General features: G+C 37.3%; 3 protein-coding genes across 3 annotated transcripts; all 3 read left to right on the top strand.

Annotated features, from left to right (window-relative positions):
• The first annotated feature begins 1,617 nt into the window (after positions 1–1,617).
• On the top strand, positions 1,618–3,575 carry LOC111777526 (transcription factor HHO6). The gene is made up of 5 exons (XM_023657169.2): positions 1,618–2,042; positions 2,213–2,397; positions 2,497–2,800; positions 3,012–3,088; positions 3,205–3,575. Exons 1-5 carry the CDS (start codon positions 1,829–1,831, stop codon positions 3,490–3,492), a joined length of 1,068 nt encoding a protein of 355 aa, XP_023512937.2. The 5' UTR covers positions 1,618–1,828; the 3' UTR covers positions 3,493–3,575.
• Positions 3,576–5,168: 1,593 nt separating this feature from the next.
• On the top strand, positions 5,169–10,824 carry LOC111777525 (peptidyl-prolyl cis-trans isomerase CYP40). Its single transcript, XM_023657168.2, has 9 exons — positions 5,169–5,501; positions 7,441–7,941; positions 8,093–8,180; positions 8,275–8,327; positions 9,348–9,452; positions 9,553–9,628; positions 10,055–10,092; positions 10,158–10,228; positions 10,518–10,824. Exons 1-8 carry the CDS (start codon positions 5,331–5,333, stop codon positions 10,209–10,211), a joined length of 1,086 nt encoding a protein of 361 aa, XP_023512936.2. The 5' UTR covers positions 5,169–5,330; the 3' UTR covers positions 10,212–10,228; positions 10,518–10,824.
• Positions 10,825–11,684: 860 nt separating this feature from the next.
• LOC111777023 (uncharacterized) lies at positions 11,685–12,880 on the top strand. The gene is made up of 2 exons (XM_087118494.1): positions 11,685–12,486; positions 12,567–12,880. The coding sequence occupies exons 1-2, from the start codon at positions 11,685–11,687 to the stop codon at positions 12,821–12,823; spliced, it is 1,059 nt and encodes a 352-aa protein (XP_086974620.1). The 3' UTR covers positions 12,824–12,880.
• Positions 12,881–17,200: the final 4,320 nt, after the last annotated feature.

The raw sequence follows: 17,200 nt of genomic DNA, 5'->3' as shown, positions 1-17,200 counted from the left end.
ACCAAAACATCAATCATGTAATATAAACTTTAACGAAGATGTGAAGAAAATATTGTTCAAATTATCACAAGATGTTACAATTCATGTCACATTGAAGAAAAATCAAACTTCACTCGGTCGTGGTTAAAAATTTTGGGTGGATGATAATTACGGAGTGTTTTTTTAATGCATTTTAAGATTTTTATTTACTTTTTAGGTTACATTTACATAGCAGCTAATTATGGTCATAAATTATGAACATTTCACCTAAAAAATGCAGTAGATTGAGCATATTACACATATATATATTAGTCAATTGATAAGTTTTTTTACCATTTTATATAGTTTAGATCGCATGTTTAGAACCATTTAAATTGACATGATCGATCTTGCTTGTGGAGTGATTCAAATCTCAAACAAATGTTCTTGCGTTGAGATATTTGATGATCTAGTGCTACATGTGTTACAAGCGATTTAGTCTAAACACGCATCTAGGACTTCATATGTTCCCAGCGATACGGTCTGAAAAGCTACATGTGTTACAAGCGACTTAGTATGAACATGCATCGAGGACTTCATATGTTCCCATCGATACGGTCTGAAAATTGAGAAATGAAATGAAATAAAATTATAGAGTTTAAATTGTTACAATTGTATGATATTGTCCACTTTGAGTGGAAAGGCCTCACGTCATATGCTTGGGCTTCCCCGCTTCCCCAAAAGGCCTCACATCAATGGAGAACCGTAGTAATTCTAGAGCTAATACGTGCAACAAACCCCAACTTTTGGAAGGGATGCATTTATTAGATAAAAGGTCGACGCGGGCTCTGCCTATTGCTCTGATACCATGTGATATGAACCACGACCAAGGAATTTCCATACCTCAAGGTCCAATTACAAGGACGAGAGCCAAGAAGCTACAACAAACCTTATACAGTTATATTCAAGCTATGGTGAGCTCATCAAAAGAAATTCTAAAAGACGTTGGAGACCTCTCTTATATGTTATGCAAAGTTGAGCTTCAAGACAGAGATGAATTAAATGCACTTTAAGTTCCACTGAATTTATCAAATAGTCCAAGGATGACTAATAAGCACATTTTATTATTTGCATTATTTAATTATAGTTTAATTATTTGTTGTAAGCTAGTTTTAAATATAGGAGTTAGGCCATTAACTAGCCATTTTAATAGGGAGGTAGTATTTCTCATTCACTAAAACCTTCTTTTCTTGGATTAGAATTAAAAATAGAATTTCTATTTTAACTTTATTGGGAGCTAAACTTTCCTTTCAAATTCTTGTGTTTAGAACTTGCATGTATAGTCATTCGAGTGGTATTGATCAAACCCTCTTGTGGGGTGATTCGAATCATGAGTTTAGAAACGAGTTTTCTTTACTATTGATCTTGATCATCAAGGTAATCCGTTTCATACTTTCCCTTGGGTTGATTTCCATATCATCATGGTTTTACTTTGTGTTTTACCAAAGGTCTCGCACTAATGAAAATCATTCTCTAAATTAGTGGACGTGGGATACATAAATAATAAAATAATTTAATTGTTAAACAAAATTTTAAAGAGAAAGAATAAAAAGAATCAAAATTATCTAATGATTTAAAAAGGAGTGAAGAAGAAATGAAATAAAATACGCTGAAGTGAATCTCTCCATATCAGATCCTTTTTTTTTTCTTTCTCCTCCCAAATTCTTCGATCTCTCACTGTATAGTATATGAACGTAACCACCTCCATCCTGTTTTAATTTTCTTGTTTTTTTCAATTTTTCTCTCAGCTTTTGATCCATAAATTCAAACGAAGAAGATCTGGGTTCTCTTGAGAACACGAAGATCAACAATGGTTTTGCTTCAATCTGAACTCAGTTTGGATTTTAGACCTACTTTTGTGCCCAAAACGCTCACCGATTTCTTCAAAGAGGTTTCCATGATCGGAAATGTGCCCGACAGGGTTTCGAAGCTCAACGATTTCGTCAAAAGTTTGGAGGATGAAATGAGGAAGATCGATGCCTTCAAACGGGAGCTTCCTCTCTGTATGATTCTCTTGAAAGACGGTGAGTTCTTCTTTTGAAATTACAGGTTTCAATTCCTAATGAGATGAATTTGAAATTATACCTAACCAGAGGTTTATTTCTTAGATTTGGGATTTTGTGGAATTTCTTTGGATCAATTGAAATTCAAACGTTTGAATGGATTCTTAGGGCTGTTGATGTTTGTGTTTCAGCCATTTTAGCTGTGAAGGAGGAGTCATTGCTATGTGTAGTTCCCAAACCCCAACCGGTTTTGGAAGAGTTCATACCTATGAAGAAAGAATGCTATGAAGAAGAACAAGAAGATCAGAAGAATTGGATGAGTTCTGTTCAGCTTTGGAAGTCCGATCGGAAACGAGATTCCAAATTCGAAACTAAGGTATAAGAATTTCTCCTATAATTGTCGAACTTGATCTTGTTATCTGCTTGATAATCAGTTTAGAATTTGGTGTACTCTTTCTTGTTTGGATGATCACAGAGAAATGAAAAAGTAGGCCTAGTGACTTGTAGAAATAAGAATGGGGAGAGGATCCATGTACCATTTAAGGAATTTCCTATTCATGCGCTTTCTCTTTGCACTCCGGGAATCAAAAATCCGATAGAGGAATCCGCTTCGAGTGGTACTCGAGTTGTTTCGTCTTCCACTCTGAGTTCTCTTGTGAATTTAAGAACCGGAATGCAGCAGCAGAAACAGCAGTCGTCTCGTAAACAGCGGAGATGCTGGTCACAAGAGTTGCATCGATGTTTCGTTAGCGCGTTGCAGCAGCTCGGGGGATCTCATGGTAAGATATGAAGTTTATGTTTAACCACCAATGTCTAAATGATTGTTGTCTTCAAAATCATGAACAACTATAGACCTTAATCAACATGGTTAAGTAAAATGCTACTATATGTGATACCAAGAACGACGATGTCGGTTGTTGGTATCGATTTTTGGACTCAAAGTGATGGAGATTCTCGGGTTTGATTCGAAACTTTTGTTATCTTTTCCAGTGGCGACACCGAAGCAGATTAGAGAACTAATGCAGGTAGATGGTCTCACCAATGATGAAGTGAAGAGCCATCTGCAGGTTACTTTTAATGTCTTTTCTCTTTGATTCTGTGATGAACTACTAAACATATTGTTTTCGTAACGTTTCGTGTCACATACATCAATGAAATTAACGATATCTTTTGCTGAATCCAGAAATACCGACTCCACACAAGAAAACATCCAGTATCTGCAGTCACCCCTGCAAACCGATCCGTAGTTGTTCTTGGAGGATTATTGGTGCCTCGAGTTCACTACGGTGATTCGTCAATGGTGTGTAGTTCTCAAGCTGGCTCACCACAAGGTCCTCTTCAGTTAGCAGGGACAGGGGAGACATCGACCACAGGGGAGAACAGCACGGAGGACGACGACGAGGATGATGCAAAATCCGAGAGCTACTGCTGGAAAAGCCGAATTCAAAATCCGGGGATCGAAGATGCGTAAGGTGTTTTCTTCCCACCATGATTTTGAAAATAAGAAGATATACATTGGAGGTATATATATATATATATATATATATATATATATATATATAAGGTACATAAAAGAAAGGTGAAGGCTTGAAATTTTGCAGGATTAGTGGCCCTTCCCCTTTGAATAGATTACACTTCTGTTTATTACTCATAAAAATGGTACAAAATATTTGTAGGAAAGCCATGTTTATGTGAAGAAACCAAACCAAAAACTGATGATTTTTTTTATATACACCATCAGTTTGTTTGCCCTGAAACTTTCCTGAGGCTCATAAATTTTCTTTCGAAGTTCATGTGAATAGGTCGGAATTTTTGTTTCAAAACTCCGATATTATTTCAAAAGTTGATTGTTTTGTCGGGAAAAATCTGTTGTTGTGAGGTTTTCATTTTATTTTCGTTTCCTCGTTTTCATTTTGTGTCATTTATCGTACATTTGTTTAATATATATATATATGAAATAAAAGTATTATTGTGAGTAAAGACCTATTTGGGATGAAAGCATGTAAAAGGGGTTTGGAATGGGCATGCAACCATGGACAAGCAAAATTAGGATATTTGTCATGCGGCCATTGACAACACGCCTTAGACATGCATGACCGTGACATCCTCCCCCACTCAATTGGTTGACGTCCCTGTCAACTGACTCGGACAAGCGTCCCTGTCAACTGACTCGGACAAGCAAGACTGAGTCATCTTTTGGGCAAGCATGACCGTAACATCCTCCCCCATTCAATTGGTTGACGACTCTGTCAATCGACTCTTTACAACCTTGTGTCATAGGCTGAGGTTGACTTTTAGGTCTCTTCGTTGTATTTTCAGTTGATTTCAGTGTTGTGGAGTCTCGTCAAATTTGTAAGGAGCTGTTGAAAACTGTTTCTTGATTCGTTGGCTCTTGGCGTCTCCCCATTGTTTTTTTTTTTTTAAATAAGAAGGGAATATCCCGAGCATTTGAAGTAGGAATTCACATTTTCAGATTCTCGGGAATCTTCTTTAAAATTTTTGCTATACAAATGAACTTCCCTTATCGATCGTAAAGGTAATTTAGTAGCTCATGAACTAACTTCCCATGCTAACCTTACAAAGTGACTGTTTTTCTCGAAGATCATCTACTACAACTGCCTTTTGCTCTCACTTCCCTTTAAACCTTTAATGTTATTCATTATTATTTTTATTCGCTTATATATTAATGAATAATTATTATTTTATATGCTCCCAATTCTATTTAAAAGATTAAATTCTACCATACATTTAAAAAGCTAGTCGAGAGCTCAGTTAGTTAACAATCGAGCAATCAAGGCTTACCATAGCATCCGTGTTCACATGAGCAAGAGAGTTCAATATTTTACAATGTTCTTGTCCGATTCAATTGGATGGTCACACTTTTTCAAGAACGGGTTTTCCCTCGATTCGAAAACCAACGTACTCCTTATTGCACGAGCTGGGTTACTAAACGTCACGATCTATATATATATATATATATATATATATATATATATATATATATATATATATATATATATATAAATATATATATATATATTTTTTTTTTGCATTATTTATTTATTTATTTAATGTTGGGAAAAATGGGGTATTAGTGTAAACTTCTGCGTTCGCACGACACCAGGAACAAATGCATTTAAAATTTGAGAGAGGGTTGGTTACATATTTAGAAATAAATAGCGGGAGAGAGACTCTTTGTAGCAGAGAAAACCAAAAAAGGGGGGGAAAAAGAAAGACACCCTTCTTCTTCGCCTTCTCCAAGAACCAAAGAACACTCTAGAATCTAGAATCTGAACCAGAGCCACCACCATGTCCAAGCCAAGGTGCTTCTTAGACATCACCATAGGCGGAGAGCTTGAAGGTAGAATCGTCATCGAGCTCTATGACGATGTCGTTCCTAAAACCGCCGAGAATTTCAGGGCGCTTTGCACTGGCGAGAAAGGCATTGCTCCTAACACCGGCGTTCCTCTCCATTTCAAGGTCCTTACACAACACGTCTTTTTTTTTTTTTTTTTTTTTTTTTTTATCATTTTTGTTCGATTGCATATTTGTTTTTTTTTGGAAGTTGAAGCTTGTTTGTGTATGAGAGATGAAGCAAGGACTTGTAGTTCTGATGATTTTGTTGCTTTGTGTTCGTCGGTCGAAGTGTTTGTTTCCGAGATTTGAGGGGACTTTTGCTTTTGGCTTTAGTAGATAGTGATATCCTCGGTAAATGTTGGATTATTATTGCTTTTTTTTTTCTTCTTCCTGCTTTGGAGACTTTTTCGTCGTAGTACGTTCCTAACCTGCGTTTGCCTACTTTCTTATAGGTTAAGGACCGTCCTGCTTTCCTTTTACTTTGCCTATCTGTTGTTTAATGGATTTGGATGTTGATTCCGTCGAACAATACGTAACTGAATAAAGAAAAGATAATTACGAAGTCGCCGTTAACTTTTTCTGGCCTTCGGTTGTGAAATTTGTGTTTGAGGCTTAAGATTTGGCGGAGGGTTATGCTTTTGTAGATGCTATCTTTATGTCTGAACTTAAAGAAAAGGCATACTGTCTTTTCTAGCAGGGATTTCTTCTGTTTGTGAATTGATAGGAGATGAACACTTTGTTTCCCTGTATTGTTTCATGCATAAATGGAAAACGAATAAAGAAAATGGAAATTGAAGGTCGCTCTTCTGAAACTTTATTCATAAGACTGCTATGAAAAAGTTTGACGTTACTAGAGTGATTGATATCTTCTGGGAAAAAGTGATCGCTAATGATAAATCACACCGGGATGAGTTAAACTACATTAAAGTTCCCTTGTGTTATAGCATATCTTCTTTTGACTTGATTTCTATGGTGAAAAGCACCTTCAACCCAACATTTTTAGTGGCCTGCCGAGATGTAAGTGTATGAGAAAAACCTTCAACCCAACATTTTTAGTGGCCTGCCTGTGAGCCTTAAGCACAAAAGGTAAAAAAAAAAAAAAAAAAAAAAAAAAAAAAAACTGCAGACTTCTTTTTAATGAGTGAATAATTTTTCTTAATACATGAAACAAAAAGTATCATGAATAAGATAACGAAAAATGTAAGGAATTAAAGCTTTTAAGTTCTAAATTGCAATTGAGTAGAGAAATGAATATTTGAAGCACCGAGGTGCATGCCTCTAGAATTGAGGTGCCTAATGTGGGCTCGCCGAGGCACTTTTCTAACCAGTATGCAAGGCTAAGGACCATTATAGTCATAGCATCACTCAGGTGCATCAAGCCGAATAAAACTTGGAATACTTGTTTTTTTGTTTACATCTTTAATTGGAATGTCAGGTCATGCTTGATAAAATATTTCCAAGTTCAGTGAGAAATATTGAAATAAAGCATATTTTGTAAGCTGCTGTCATATTTACTAATGATGCATATGCATTTTTGTAAATGAATATATGATACCATCATTTGGATCATCAGGTCCCTGCAATGCTTCCAAAATTTTTACAAGTTTCTGAAATGTAGTTCGTTTCACAAGGTTTAGGTGGTTACTCAAATCTTATGCCTGTTTCTTACTGTGTGATAAATATGTTTATATACTATGTATTATCTTTGCAAACACCTATGGTAGACTATTAGATTTCTTCTATTTACTTAAACTTGAAGGAAAGTAAGTTTTTGTGTTTCAAAATATTATTGTTACCATGGAGATTTTCTTGCTGACACTTTCGTTGATTCTCTTGTTCACACTGTTACAATGGAAATTATATGAATGAATGTATTTTTTGTAAATATTATCTACCTCATGCACACTTTTTGTGGCTTTACTTTGTATATTCTGGTTGGTTAATGAGGCTTGACACACAGGTTTGTTGCATTTTCTAGAATGCACAACTTCATTTTTCTCCAAACATGATTATGTAGAGTTCGTTTTCCAGTATTTGAAGCCACAATTGTTTAAAATTTTAGGGTGTCTGCTTTCATCGTGTAATCAAAGGATTTATGATTCAAGGTGGGGATATTTCCGCCGGCGATGGTTCTGGGGGAGAATCTATTTATGGTTTGAAGTTTGAAGATGAAAATTTTGAACTGAAACATGAAAGGAAAGGAATGTTGTCTATGGCAAATTCTGGTCCCAACACAAATGGGTCTCAATTCTTCATAACAACAACACGTACACCTCATTTGGATGGAAATCATGTGGTCTTTGGGAAGGTGGTGAAAGGAATGGGAGTAGTTCGCTCAATTGAACATATCTTAACTGGTGAGAATGATCGTCCAACTCTTGATGTTGTAATCAAGGATTGTGGAGAAATCCCTGAAGGGACAGATGATGGAGTATCAAATTTGTTCAAAGATGGTGATGCCTATCCTGATTGGCCAGCTGATCTTGACCAGAGTCCTTTTGAACTTTCTTGGTGGATGAGTGCTGTGGATTCTATTAAGGCTTTTGGTAATGAACATTTTAAGGTAAAATCTATTATGAAGGTTCTTTGAAGTCTAATGACAATTTTTTTGTACTTCTTCAGTTATTATCATCAATTCACTTATTAGTTATCTTCAAAATTTCACTTTATTTTACTTCCATTTTTAATAACAAAATATTGAATAAAATTCATAGAAACAAGATTACAAGATGGCTCTCAGAAAGTACAGGAAGGCTTTGCGATATCTTGACATTTGCTGGGAGAGAGAAGGGATTGATGAAGGTAAACTCTTCATTTACCTGCATTACTTACATTTATGGAATCCGTACATTAGTTAGACATTGTTCAGATCTTTGATCTTTTGTGTTCTTAACAGAGAAGAGTTCATGTCTGAGGAAGACCAAATCACAAATATTTACAAACAGCTCTGTAAGTTTTCATCAAGTACTTAGTGACGAAATTTTATTTTGTATATATTCATAAATGTTCCCTCATACAAAGATGATGCCATTTTAAAAAATCTCAAGGAGGAAGGTTGAATATAAGCACATTCCATTTCATATGGAAATGATTATTCAAATTAATTGTTTGTTAGGCGTATTTTGTGCTTAGGAAATTATTTTCATTGTTATTATTCTTTGGGAACTTCAAAACACCTTATACTCTTTGCTTGGTACAAAGTTGGGATGCAGTGGGGTGTGTTTATTTTCTTTATCCATGTGCCGGTACTATTTTTATTTTTGTGCGTTGCTTTAAAATATGAACCGTTATTCTTTCCTTAATTATCTGCAGTTTTCATAATGTCTTTCTACATCAAGTTGCTCTTTCTGTCTATTTTGCAAGTTTTTTCTAACATTAATTAATAACTTTGAAATTATTTTCCAGTTAAAATATTCCTTCAAGGAGAATTCATACGGCCTGCTATTCTTTATTTCATGTTTCATTGTTTATGTATCAAGGTGAAGAACTTTTTCGTGCAAGGCAAAAATGTTGCACACCACCTATCGTCCTAGGGAAATGGTGCATGTTTAATTAAAAGAATATATTATATTGGAAGTTGAAGATAAACTAGAATTTAGCAGGACATGAAATGTATCATTGGGGTATAAAATTTTATTTAGTGAGAATATAGTAAAGAAGTAGACATTTTAATTTAGTATTATTATTTTTGGATTCGACAATGGCTTGAAGGATTGAACCATTGAATCTTTGGAATGAAAATCGATGTCTTATCTAGTAAACTATACATGGATTGGCTACAGGTTTTTGTTTAGTACGTTTCATTCGATACTATTTTCTTTTAAAGAGTTAATGAAAGAACCTTAGTTGTTTAATTCACTAGTATACAGAATGTCTTGGATGCTCATCGTGGCCGACTGTTTGGTGCAACTGACATGTTTAGATGCTCCATCTTTTAGTGTAGTCATGTTATCCTTTCGTCTATTGTAGGCATGTAAACTGAAGCTAGGGGATCTAAAGGGAGCATTGTTGGACACTGAATTTGCAATCCGTGAAGGAGAGAACAATGCAAAAGCCATGTTCCGCCAAGGTCAGGTTGGTATCATCTTTCATTGATGAATTAGTGAATAAGGTCTATTGGTATCATCTTTTAATTACTTGTACGTTCTTTACAACTAACCTTGTCACCTATCAGGCACATATGGCTCTTAATGACATTGATGCTGCAGTTGAAAACTTTAAGAAGGCATTGGATTTGGAGCCAAATGATGGTGAGTCATGATTACTTCATTTGGTTTATTTCCTTGCCTGAGATATTATTCCCCCATTTTCCTTGTTTTCCTTTTGAGTTGGAAGCTGGTATAGTTTACTGGTTTATATCTTGGTCCGGAATGTCACATCCATTAGTAAGGAAGCAGAGATACATGAGACATGTACATGATAGCTAGGAACACTAAGTCTCAGTCTCTCTCTCTCTCTCTCAAAAAAAAAAAAAAAAAAAAAAAACCCCAAAACATTATTTTCCAACTCTTATGGACTACTGATTTTTTATCTTATCTCTGTTCGTATTTGGTTTATCTATATATATATCTAGATGAATAATAGAGTATGGACATGACCATGCACCACGGGACCAGATTCTGTTTATGAATATATGAGAATTTGGTTTGTTTCTTATTTTGCCAAGTTTTTTTCAGCTGGAATAAAGAAAGAGCTGGCTGCTGCTAAGAAAAAGGTTGGTACACTGCAATCTTTTATATTATGCATGCAAGAATATATGGGACTAATTTTTGTGTACAGGTTGCTGATAGACGTAATCAAGAGAGGAAAGCATATGGCAGGATGTTCCAATAGGAATTTGCTCTCCAATGGTACACACTTATGACTTTTTTATAAACTTGTTTGAATAAGAAAAAAAAAATAGTACGTGTTGGATGATGAAAGTCCCACGTCGGGTAATTTAGGGAATGATCATGGGTTTATAATCAAGGAATACTCTCTCCATTGGTATGAGGTCTTTTGGGGAAGCCCAAAGCAAAGCCATGAGAGCTTATGCTCAAAGTGGACAATATCATACCATTGTGGAAAGTCGTGTTCGTCTAACAGTACGAACACTTGGTTAATCATCTTTTTAAAGAAAAAACTTCGGCTTCATTTCAGGTTTTGTTTTGGAGCGAGATGAAGAGAAATAGGGATCCAGTTTGTAGTGGCTAGTTCAACTATACAAAACTGCAGTTGGAGAGTTGGAGAGCGGGGTATAGAATCGTCAATTTTTGGGATGGTAATTGGTGTCTTACCTATTGAACTAGACTAAGATTAACCTCTTTAAAAAAGAAAATATATTGAGAAACAGGTAGCTTTTAGTAATTTTGATATGGATATTTTGTTGTGTTCAACTTTGGTGATAATATTTTGTTGGTATCATCTCGAGCTTGGATCCAAATGAAATGGATGGTTATTCATGACATTCATATAACTCCTGTTTGAGTAGGTTAATGATTTGTTATTGAACTCCTTGTAGTTGAAATTGGAAGCCATGGAAATGGGTTGGTCGTTGGTGCCCTTCGACCCAAGGAAGAATAAAAGTCATAAATGGAAGGAAAAAAAAAAAGATGGAAGGGTCGAAAAAGGTAAGGCTTTAAATGAGTCGGTGAAGCTTTAACAGAAATCAATTGATGGAATTGATAAATAATTTTGATTTTTTTTAAAAGAAATTATTAGGGGATGAAAAACGTCATATTGGCATCATTAAAATGTCATGCCATAATAAGTGGTATGTTTCAAAGGTGTATTTTGGTAAAATCACACTTTTTTATGTTTGAAATGTGCAATTTCTTAATAGTTTTTTAGAGCCATTTTCAATGGAAGAAAATTTGACATTTTTTAAAACTTATTATTATTTTTTTTTTTCCTTTTTAGTGGAGAAAGAACTTTAATTACCAACCCATTTCAGCTCCAATATTGTTCCTTAATTTTCTCAAGTGTGTATTAAAACTAAATTACAAGATTTTAACTTTTTTTTTTTGAGTTATTTCTTTTAATTTCTAAAACTTAGTTATGAATAGAAATAAGTTTAATTTTGGAAGAAAATTTATTGTATAGTTATAATTAAGGTGCGATCCATTGAAATTAAAAGCTTAAAGTTAATATTGATACAATTTGATCGAAAATTATAGAGGTCAGAATTGGAAGACGGAAGTTGGGAAATAAAATTTAAAATTGAAACTATTTTGGTGATCGGTGATAATATAAAAACCCCATCAGCTCAAACATTGGCAACATCAAGAACTCATTCACTTAGGCTTTTGTGTTTCTCTCTATCCAACCATGCCTTTCATATCTTCAAAACTACTCATTCTCTTCATTTGGGCATGCCTCTCAACTCTATCCTCTGCCAATCAGCCTTGGTTTTGGGCACATAATTGCTCCTCCCCTTTCAACCCTACCCACAACCCGTCTCCGCCACCACCAACATCGCCACCGTCTCGAACACCGCCATCACAACCGTTGCCACCCTCACCACCAAGATCACGACGTCCTCGAACAACACCATCACCACCACCACCATCACCACAACTGCCGCCACCACCACCACCTCGACGTTCACCACGTCCTCGAACACCACCATCACAACAACTGGCATCACCACCACCATCACAACAACTTCTACCACCACCACCACCACCCCGACGTTCACGACGTCCTCGAACACCACCATCACAACAACTGCCATCATCACCACCACCATCACCACAACTGCCACCACCACCACCACGACGTTCACGACGTCGTCCAACACCACCATCACAACGACTGGCATCACCACCACCACCATCACCACAACTGCCACCACCACCACGACGTTCACGACGTCCTCGAGCACCACCATCACAAAGACCTCAAATACCACCATCGCAACAATCACCACCACCACCACCACAATCACGACGGTCACGAACACCACCATCCCAACAGCAATCACCGCCACCACCACCATCACCATCATTGCTACCACCAACCCCACCATCTCGAAAGATCATAGTAGGTGGCTCAGAGCATTGGCACCTCGGCTTCGACTATAATGATTGGGCGCTTAAGAACGGTCCCTTCCATATAAATGACATCCTAGGTAACCCTTATTGATCACATTTTCAAGGTTATTATAAGAATTTTTCATTCTCCAACTTATTTGGAAGTTAATGTTGGCAGTATTCAAATACGATCCTCCAAACAGTACAACTCCGGCTCACAGTGTATATCAGCTCCCAAACATGAGAAGCTTCGTCAACTGTGATTTGGGAAAGGCCAAAATGCTTGCAAATTCAACACAAGGAAGTACTGAAAATGGCTTTGAATTTGAGCTCAAACACCAAAATCCTTACTACTTTGCTTGTGGAGAAGCCAATGGCTTCCATTGCCAAACTGGATCCATGAAGTTCACCCTAACACCAATACTTCAAGGTTGATATTACAACGTTGAGCTAAACTTAGTCAATACGGTCAAATAAGATCAACCTCTCGAGTCAGTGTTACACGAACCTTTTGACTTTTTGGTAAAAAATAATATGACTTATTTAATTGAGTTATACTCCAGTTGACTTCTTGATCTACTTTTCAACTCGAGCGTAAATCTAACTTTTTCAAACCTAAATTTGACATGTTTTATTCAGGTTGGAATCTAGATTCAAAATTTCATACTACTAAAAAAAAAATGTATGAATATAATATAATCTATAATCATAATGCATATGTGATGAATTTGAATGTTGACTTTACCGAACAAGATAAATGGTAGGTATTAGAGATGTTCATATGACTCGATAATCCGACCAACCCAAACTACCCAACATAGACTATAAATGTCGAGTTATATTAGATTTTTCGGTTCGAGTTGAGGTTGAATTTTAGAAAAATAAAAAAAAGCTTTATCAATTTGCGAGTTGACATTTTTTTGGTTAGGTCAACCCTACCAACCGAATTAACCCCGAAAATATGCTCTTATGAATATTAAAAATATTTAACGTTGGTAAATATTGTCAACTTTCTGTTGGGAATTACTTTAAACTCGTACATAGAAAAATGGTTCCGAAGGGGAAATAGACGGGCCGAGCCCAGCAGAAAATAGACGGGCCGAGCCCAACAGAAAATAGACGGGCTGAGCCCATCAGAAAATAGACGGGCCGAGCCCAGGAGAAAATAGACGGGTCGAGCCCAGCATAAAATAGACGGGCCGAGCCCAGAGAGAATAGACGAGCCGAGCCCAGCAGAAAATAGATGGGCCGAGCCCAGAAGAAAATAGACGAGCCGAGCCCAATCCGATATTTATCAGGGCCCGTATGGTTTGGGCGGATTGAAAATAACAGACTTGAAGAATCCCGATCTGGATTTTGCCCTTCCCCCAAAGAAACCTTCATCTCCGGCGAGAAGGACGGCATCAACAGCCATGGATCAATCCTTCTTACTGATGCTCTCAACTCTCCTCCACCTCCACAACTACCTCGATCCCACCATTACCCTTCTCCCTTCCACTCCCTCCTCCGCCTCCTCTCCTTCCTCCGCCTCCTTCAACTCTCCCACCTCCCTTCTTTCCTCCTCCTCTGCCGCCCCTCTCCTCTTCTTCACAATCGCCTCCGTCCTCTCCTTCATCGCCTCCTCTCGCTCCAACGCCTCCTCCTCCCCTTCCCGAACCTCCTCCACTACCCTTCCTCCCTCTTCCTCCGATTACTCCGTCTCCGCCTTCCGCGCCTTCTCCACCGACCACATTTGGTCCCTCGAAGCCCCTTTTCGCGATGCCCAATGGCGCTCCCTCTACGGCCTCTCTCACCCTGTCTTCACCACCATCGTCGACAAGCTCAAGCCCCATATTGCCCTCTCCAATCTCTCTCTCCCTTCCGATTACGCCGTCGCTATGGTCCTCTCTCGCCTCTGCCACGGCCTCTCCGCTAAAACCGTCGCTGCTCGTTTCTCTCTCGAACCCTATCTTGTTTCCAAAATCACCAATATGGTCACCCGTCTTTTGGCCACCAAGCTTTATGCTGAGTTTATTAAGATTCCGGTTAGTCGCCGGCGTTTGATTGAGACCACTCAGGCTTTCGAGGAGTTGACTTCTCTCCCCAATATGTGTGGCGCCATTGATGGGAGTCCGATCAAGCTTCGCCGACTACCCCCTGACCAGAATTTTTCCACTAATTACAATTGTCGATTTGGGTATCCCTCGGTTCTGCTTCAGGTTGTTGCTGACAACAAGAAAATTTTCTGGGATGTGTGTGTTAAAGCTCCTGGTGGTAGTGACGATGCCAGCCATTTTAGGGATAGTCTTATGTACCATAGGCTTACTTCTGGTGATGTTGTTTGGGATAACGTAATTAACGTTAGGGGTCACCATGTTCGACCTTACATTGTGGGTGATTGGGGATATCCTCTGTTATCTTTCCTGTTGACACCATTTTCGCCGAACGGCATCGGCACGCCTGCACAGAACCTGTTTGATGGAATGCTGATGAAGGGTAGGTCTGTTGTGGTTGATGCAATTGGGTTGCTTAAGGCGAGGTGGAAGATTCTTCAGGATTTGAATGTGGGTTTAAGCCATGCGCCACAGACCATTGTTGCTTGTTGTGTGTTGCATAATTTGTGTCAAATTGCCAAGGAGCCAGAGCCTGAACCATTGAAGGACCCAAATGAAACTGGCCCTGCACCCAACATTCTTGACACTGAAAAGTCTCTGTGTTATTATGGTGAAAGTGTGAGGCAGGCGTTGGCTGATGATTTGCATCAAAGGCTTCCATCGAGGTAGCTAACGTTCCATCAATATAGTCTTTCATGTTGCACTTCCATTGTTGCCATGCTTAGTCATTGCCTACATTAGAAAGAGTAATTGTTCATAGCTTGCTCCTAGAAGAACTCTGCCATTGACTGATAGCTTTAGATTATTAGTTAGAAACAAAGGGATGCGTTTGTTCAGTAATGCATGATTGTCTTAACATCCTCCTAGGCGTTGTGTATCTGAGTTCAATGATGGTTATATGAACTGTAAGTTATGGGTGAATGTTTGTAGAAATTAGTGTTCAAAGTGTACTCAGAAACTCTAATTGAAGCATTTCAGGCAGTTTGATCTATGTTTGATGATATATTTTGGCTACCTTGCATCTTTGATTCCTGAAATCATTTAGATTTGAGTTGAGAATTTTTTTTTACGAATAGGAAGAGAGTTTGATATAGGAGTGTACATTCAACCGGCTAATCCGAGTTATAAGGGTTAGGTTGGGTTTAAAAGGGTTTCGGGTTTGGGTTGGGTTCGTTTTTTGAAACTCGATCCGGTTCGGGTTTCGACCCAACTCGAAAACCTTAAAAAATTTAAAATAGGCCCAAGCCCATGAGTCATGTTGTCTGCCATTGCAAAGTCCAGATTGCATAGTGCAAATGGCCTCTCTCTACTCTTCGATACACAAGATTGAATTAATAATTGTAATGAATTAATAATTGTAATGATGAAGTATTATCATCTTTCTTATTGTGCTCTTCGTCTTCATAGTTCTCATATTACAGTGTTCGTCTTCGTCGTTCGCCTCTTTATTTCTCCGTTGACGTCGTTCTTATCTCATAGCGGATGTCGTTCCTGTCTCTTCTCAGTTTGGAACAACCCAAACACACTTCTTGTCTCTTCTCAGTTTAGAACAACTCAAACACAACTCGAACCTAACCTGAATTGGTCCAAAAAAATCTCTCAACCCAACCCGACCCAGACCATGTACATCCCTACCCACAAATCCCAAAAGGTAAAACAAGGTCCTCATAAATGATGGAGACCAATTTGAGGACTAAGCCCCTAACCCAAAGGGGTATTGAGACCTCGAATATTCGGTCAAGTTATTAGACCTATTTCAACATCTCCCCTATTGATACATCAAAGCCCTTGTATAGACTCTCGAGAGTTGTCTAAATAGAGATAAAGATATAAAATGGGCATTCATGCCAAACATACAATAAAGATATAAAATGACCTGTTTTCCCCCTTTCAATACAACAATGAAGGAACCCAACCGGACCCAAGAATTCGACCCTTCATTGGGTCATGTTCCTCACCTGGTTCATTCCCCAAAATCTATATTCCCTTTTTACCCTTCATTTTCTGTTATATCCGCACGTATAGGGTGTTCGTATAATCCAGTGACTCAAATAACCCAAACTATATAGATTAAGTAAACCCAAACTATAAAGGGTAAGTTGAATTGATTATTATTTTTATTTTATTTTTTCCGATTTGGATTGGATTGAATTTTTGAAAAACTTGAAAATTTGTTTCGATTCATGGATTGAAACTCTTTTTGTCGAGTCAACCCTAACAACTCGAAAATAGGGTTCACAACTCATCCAAACCCTAAATTTATTATGATTCTCTAAATTTTTTAATATTATTTTTAAATGTTCATATGTATTTTTAAAATGTCGTTCATATATTAATGGCAAAGGTATTTTTATATTCTTGAAGTTTTTAAATAAATTTAAGGATATTATTGAATCTTTCCGAAAGTGAAAGTTAAAGAGTATTTTTAAAACAAACTATTAACGATTTTTATGGATAAAAATATTTTTTAACATTATTTCTTTGTATATTTTTATTAATTCAGCCTAAAATTAAACCGTCAGCCACGTTGTCACGGTCTCGGCCCCCTCAAATAATTATATTTTTGAAGAGTAATACAGTCAGCATATTGGAGTTAGGATGGTCAACTTATTAAGAGTCAAAACATCAGTTTCTAAATTAACTGTGTTCAGTCAAAGGTTTCGGCTGTCGGTACTAACCCTTGTCTTTTGACTTTGACTTGATATTTCATAGTCAACGT

The sequence above is a fragment of the Cucurbita pepo genome, chromosome 16 (assembly GCF_057944985.1).
Source record: "Cucurbita pepo subsp. pepo isolate OVF chromosome 16, ASM5794498v1, whole genome shotgun sequence".
Taxonomy (NCBI): Eukaryota; Viridiplantae; Streptophyta; class Magnoliopsida; order Cucurbitales; family Cucurbitaceae; genus Cucurbita; species Cucurbita pepo.
The sequence above is the reverse complement of the archived record's forward strand: the minus strand, read 5'-3'. Positions and strand labels throughout refer to the sequence as shown.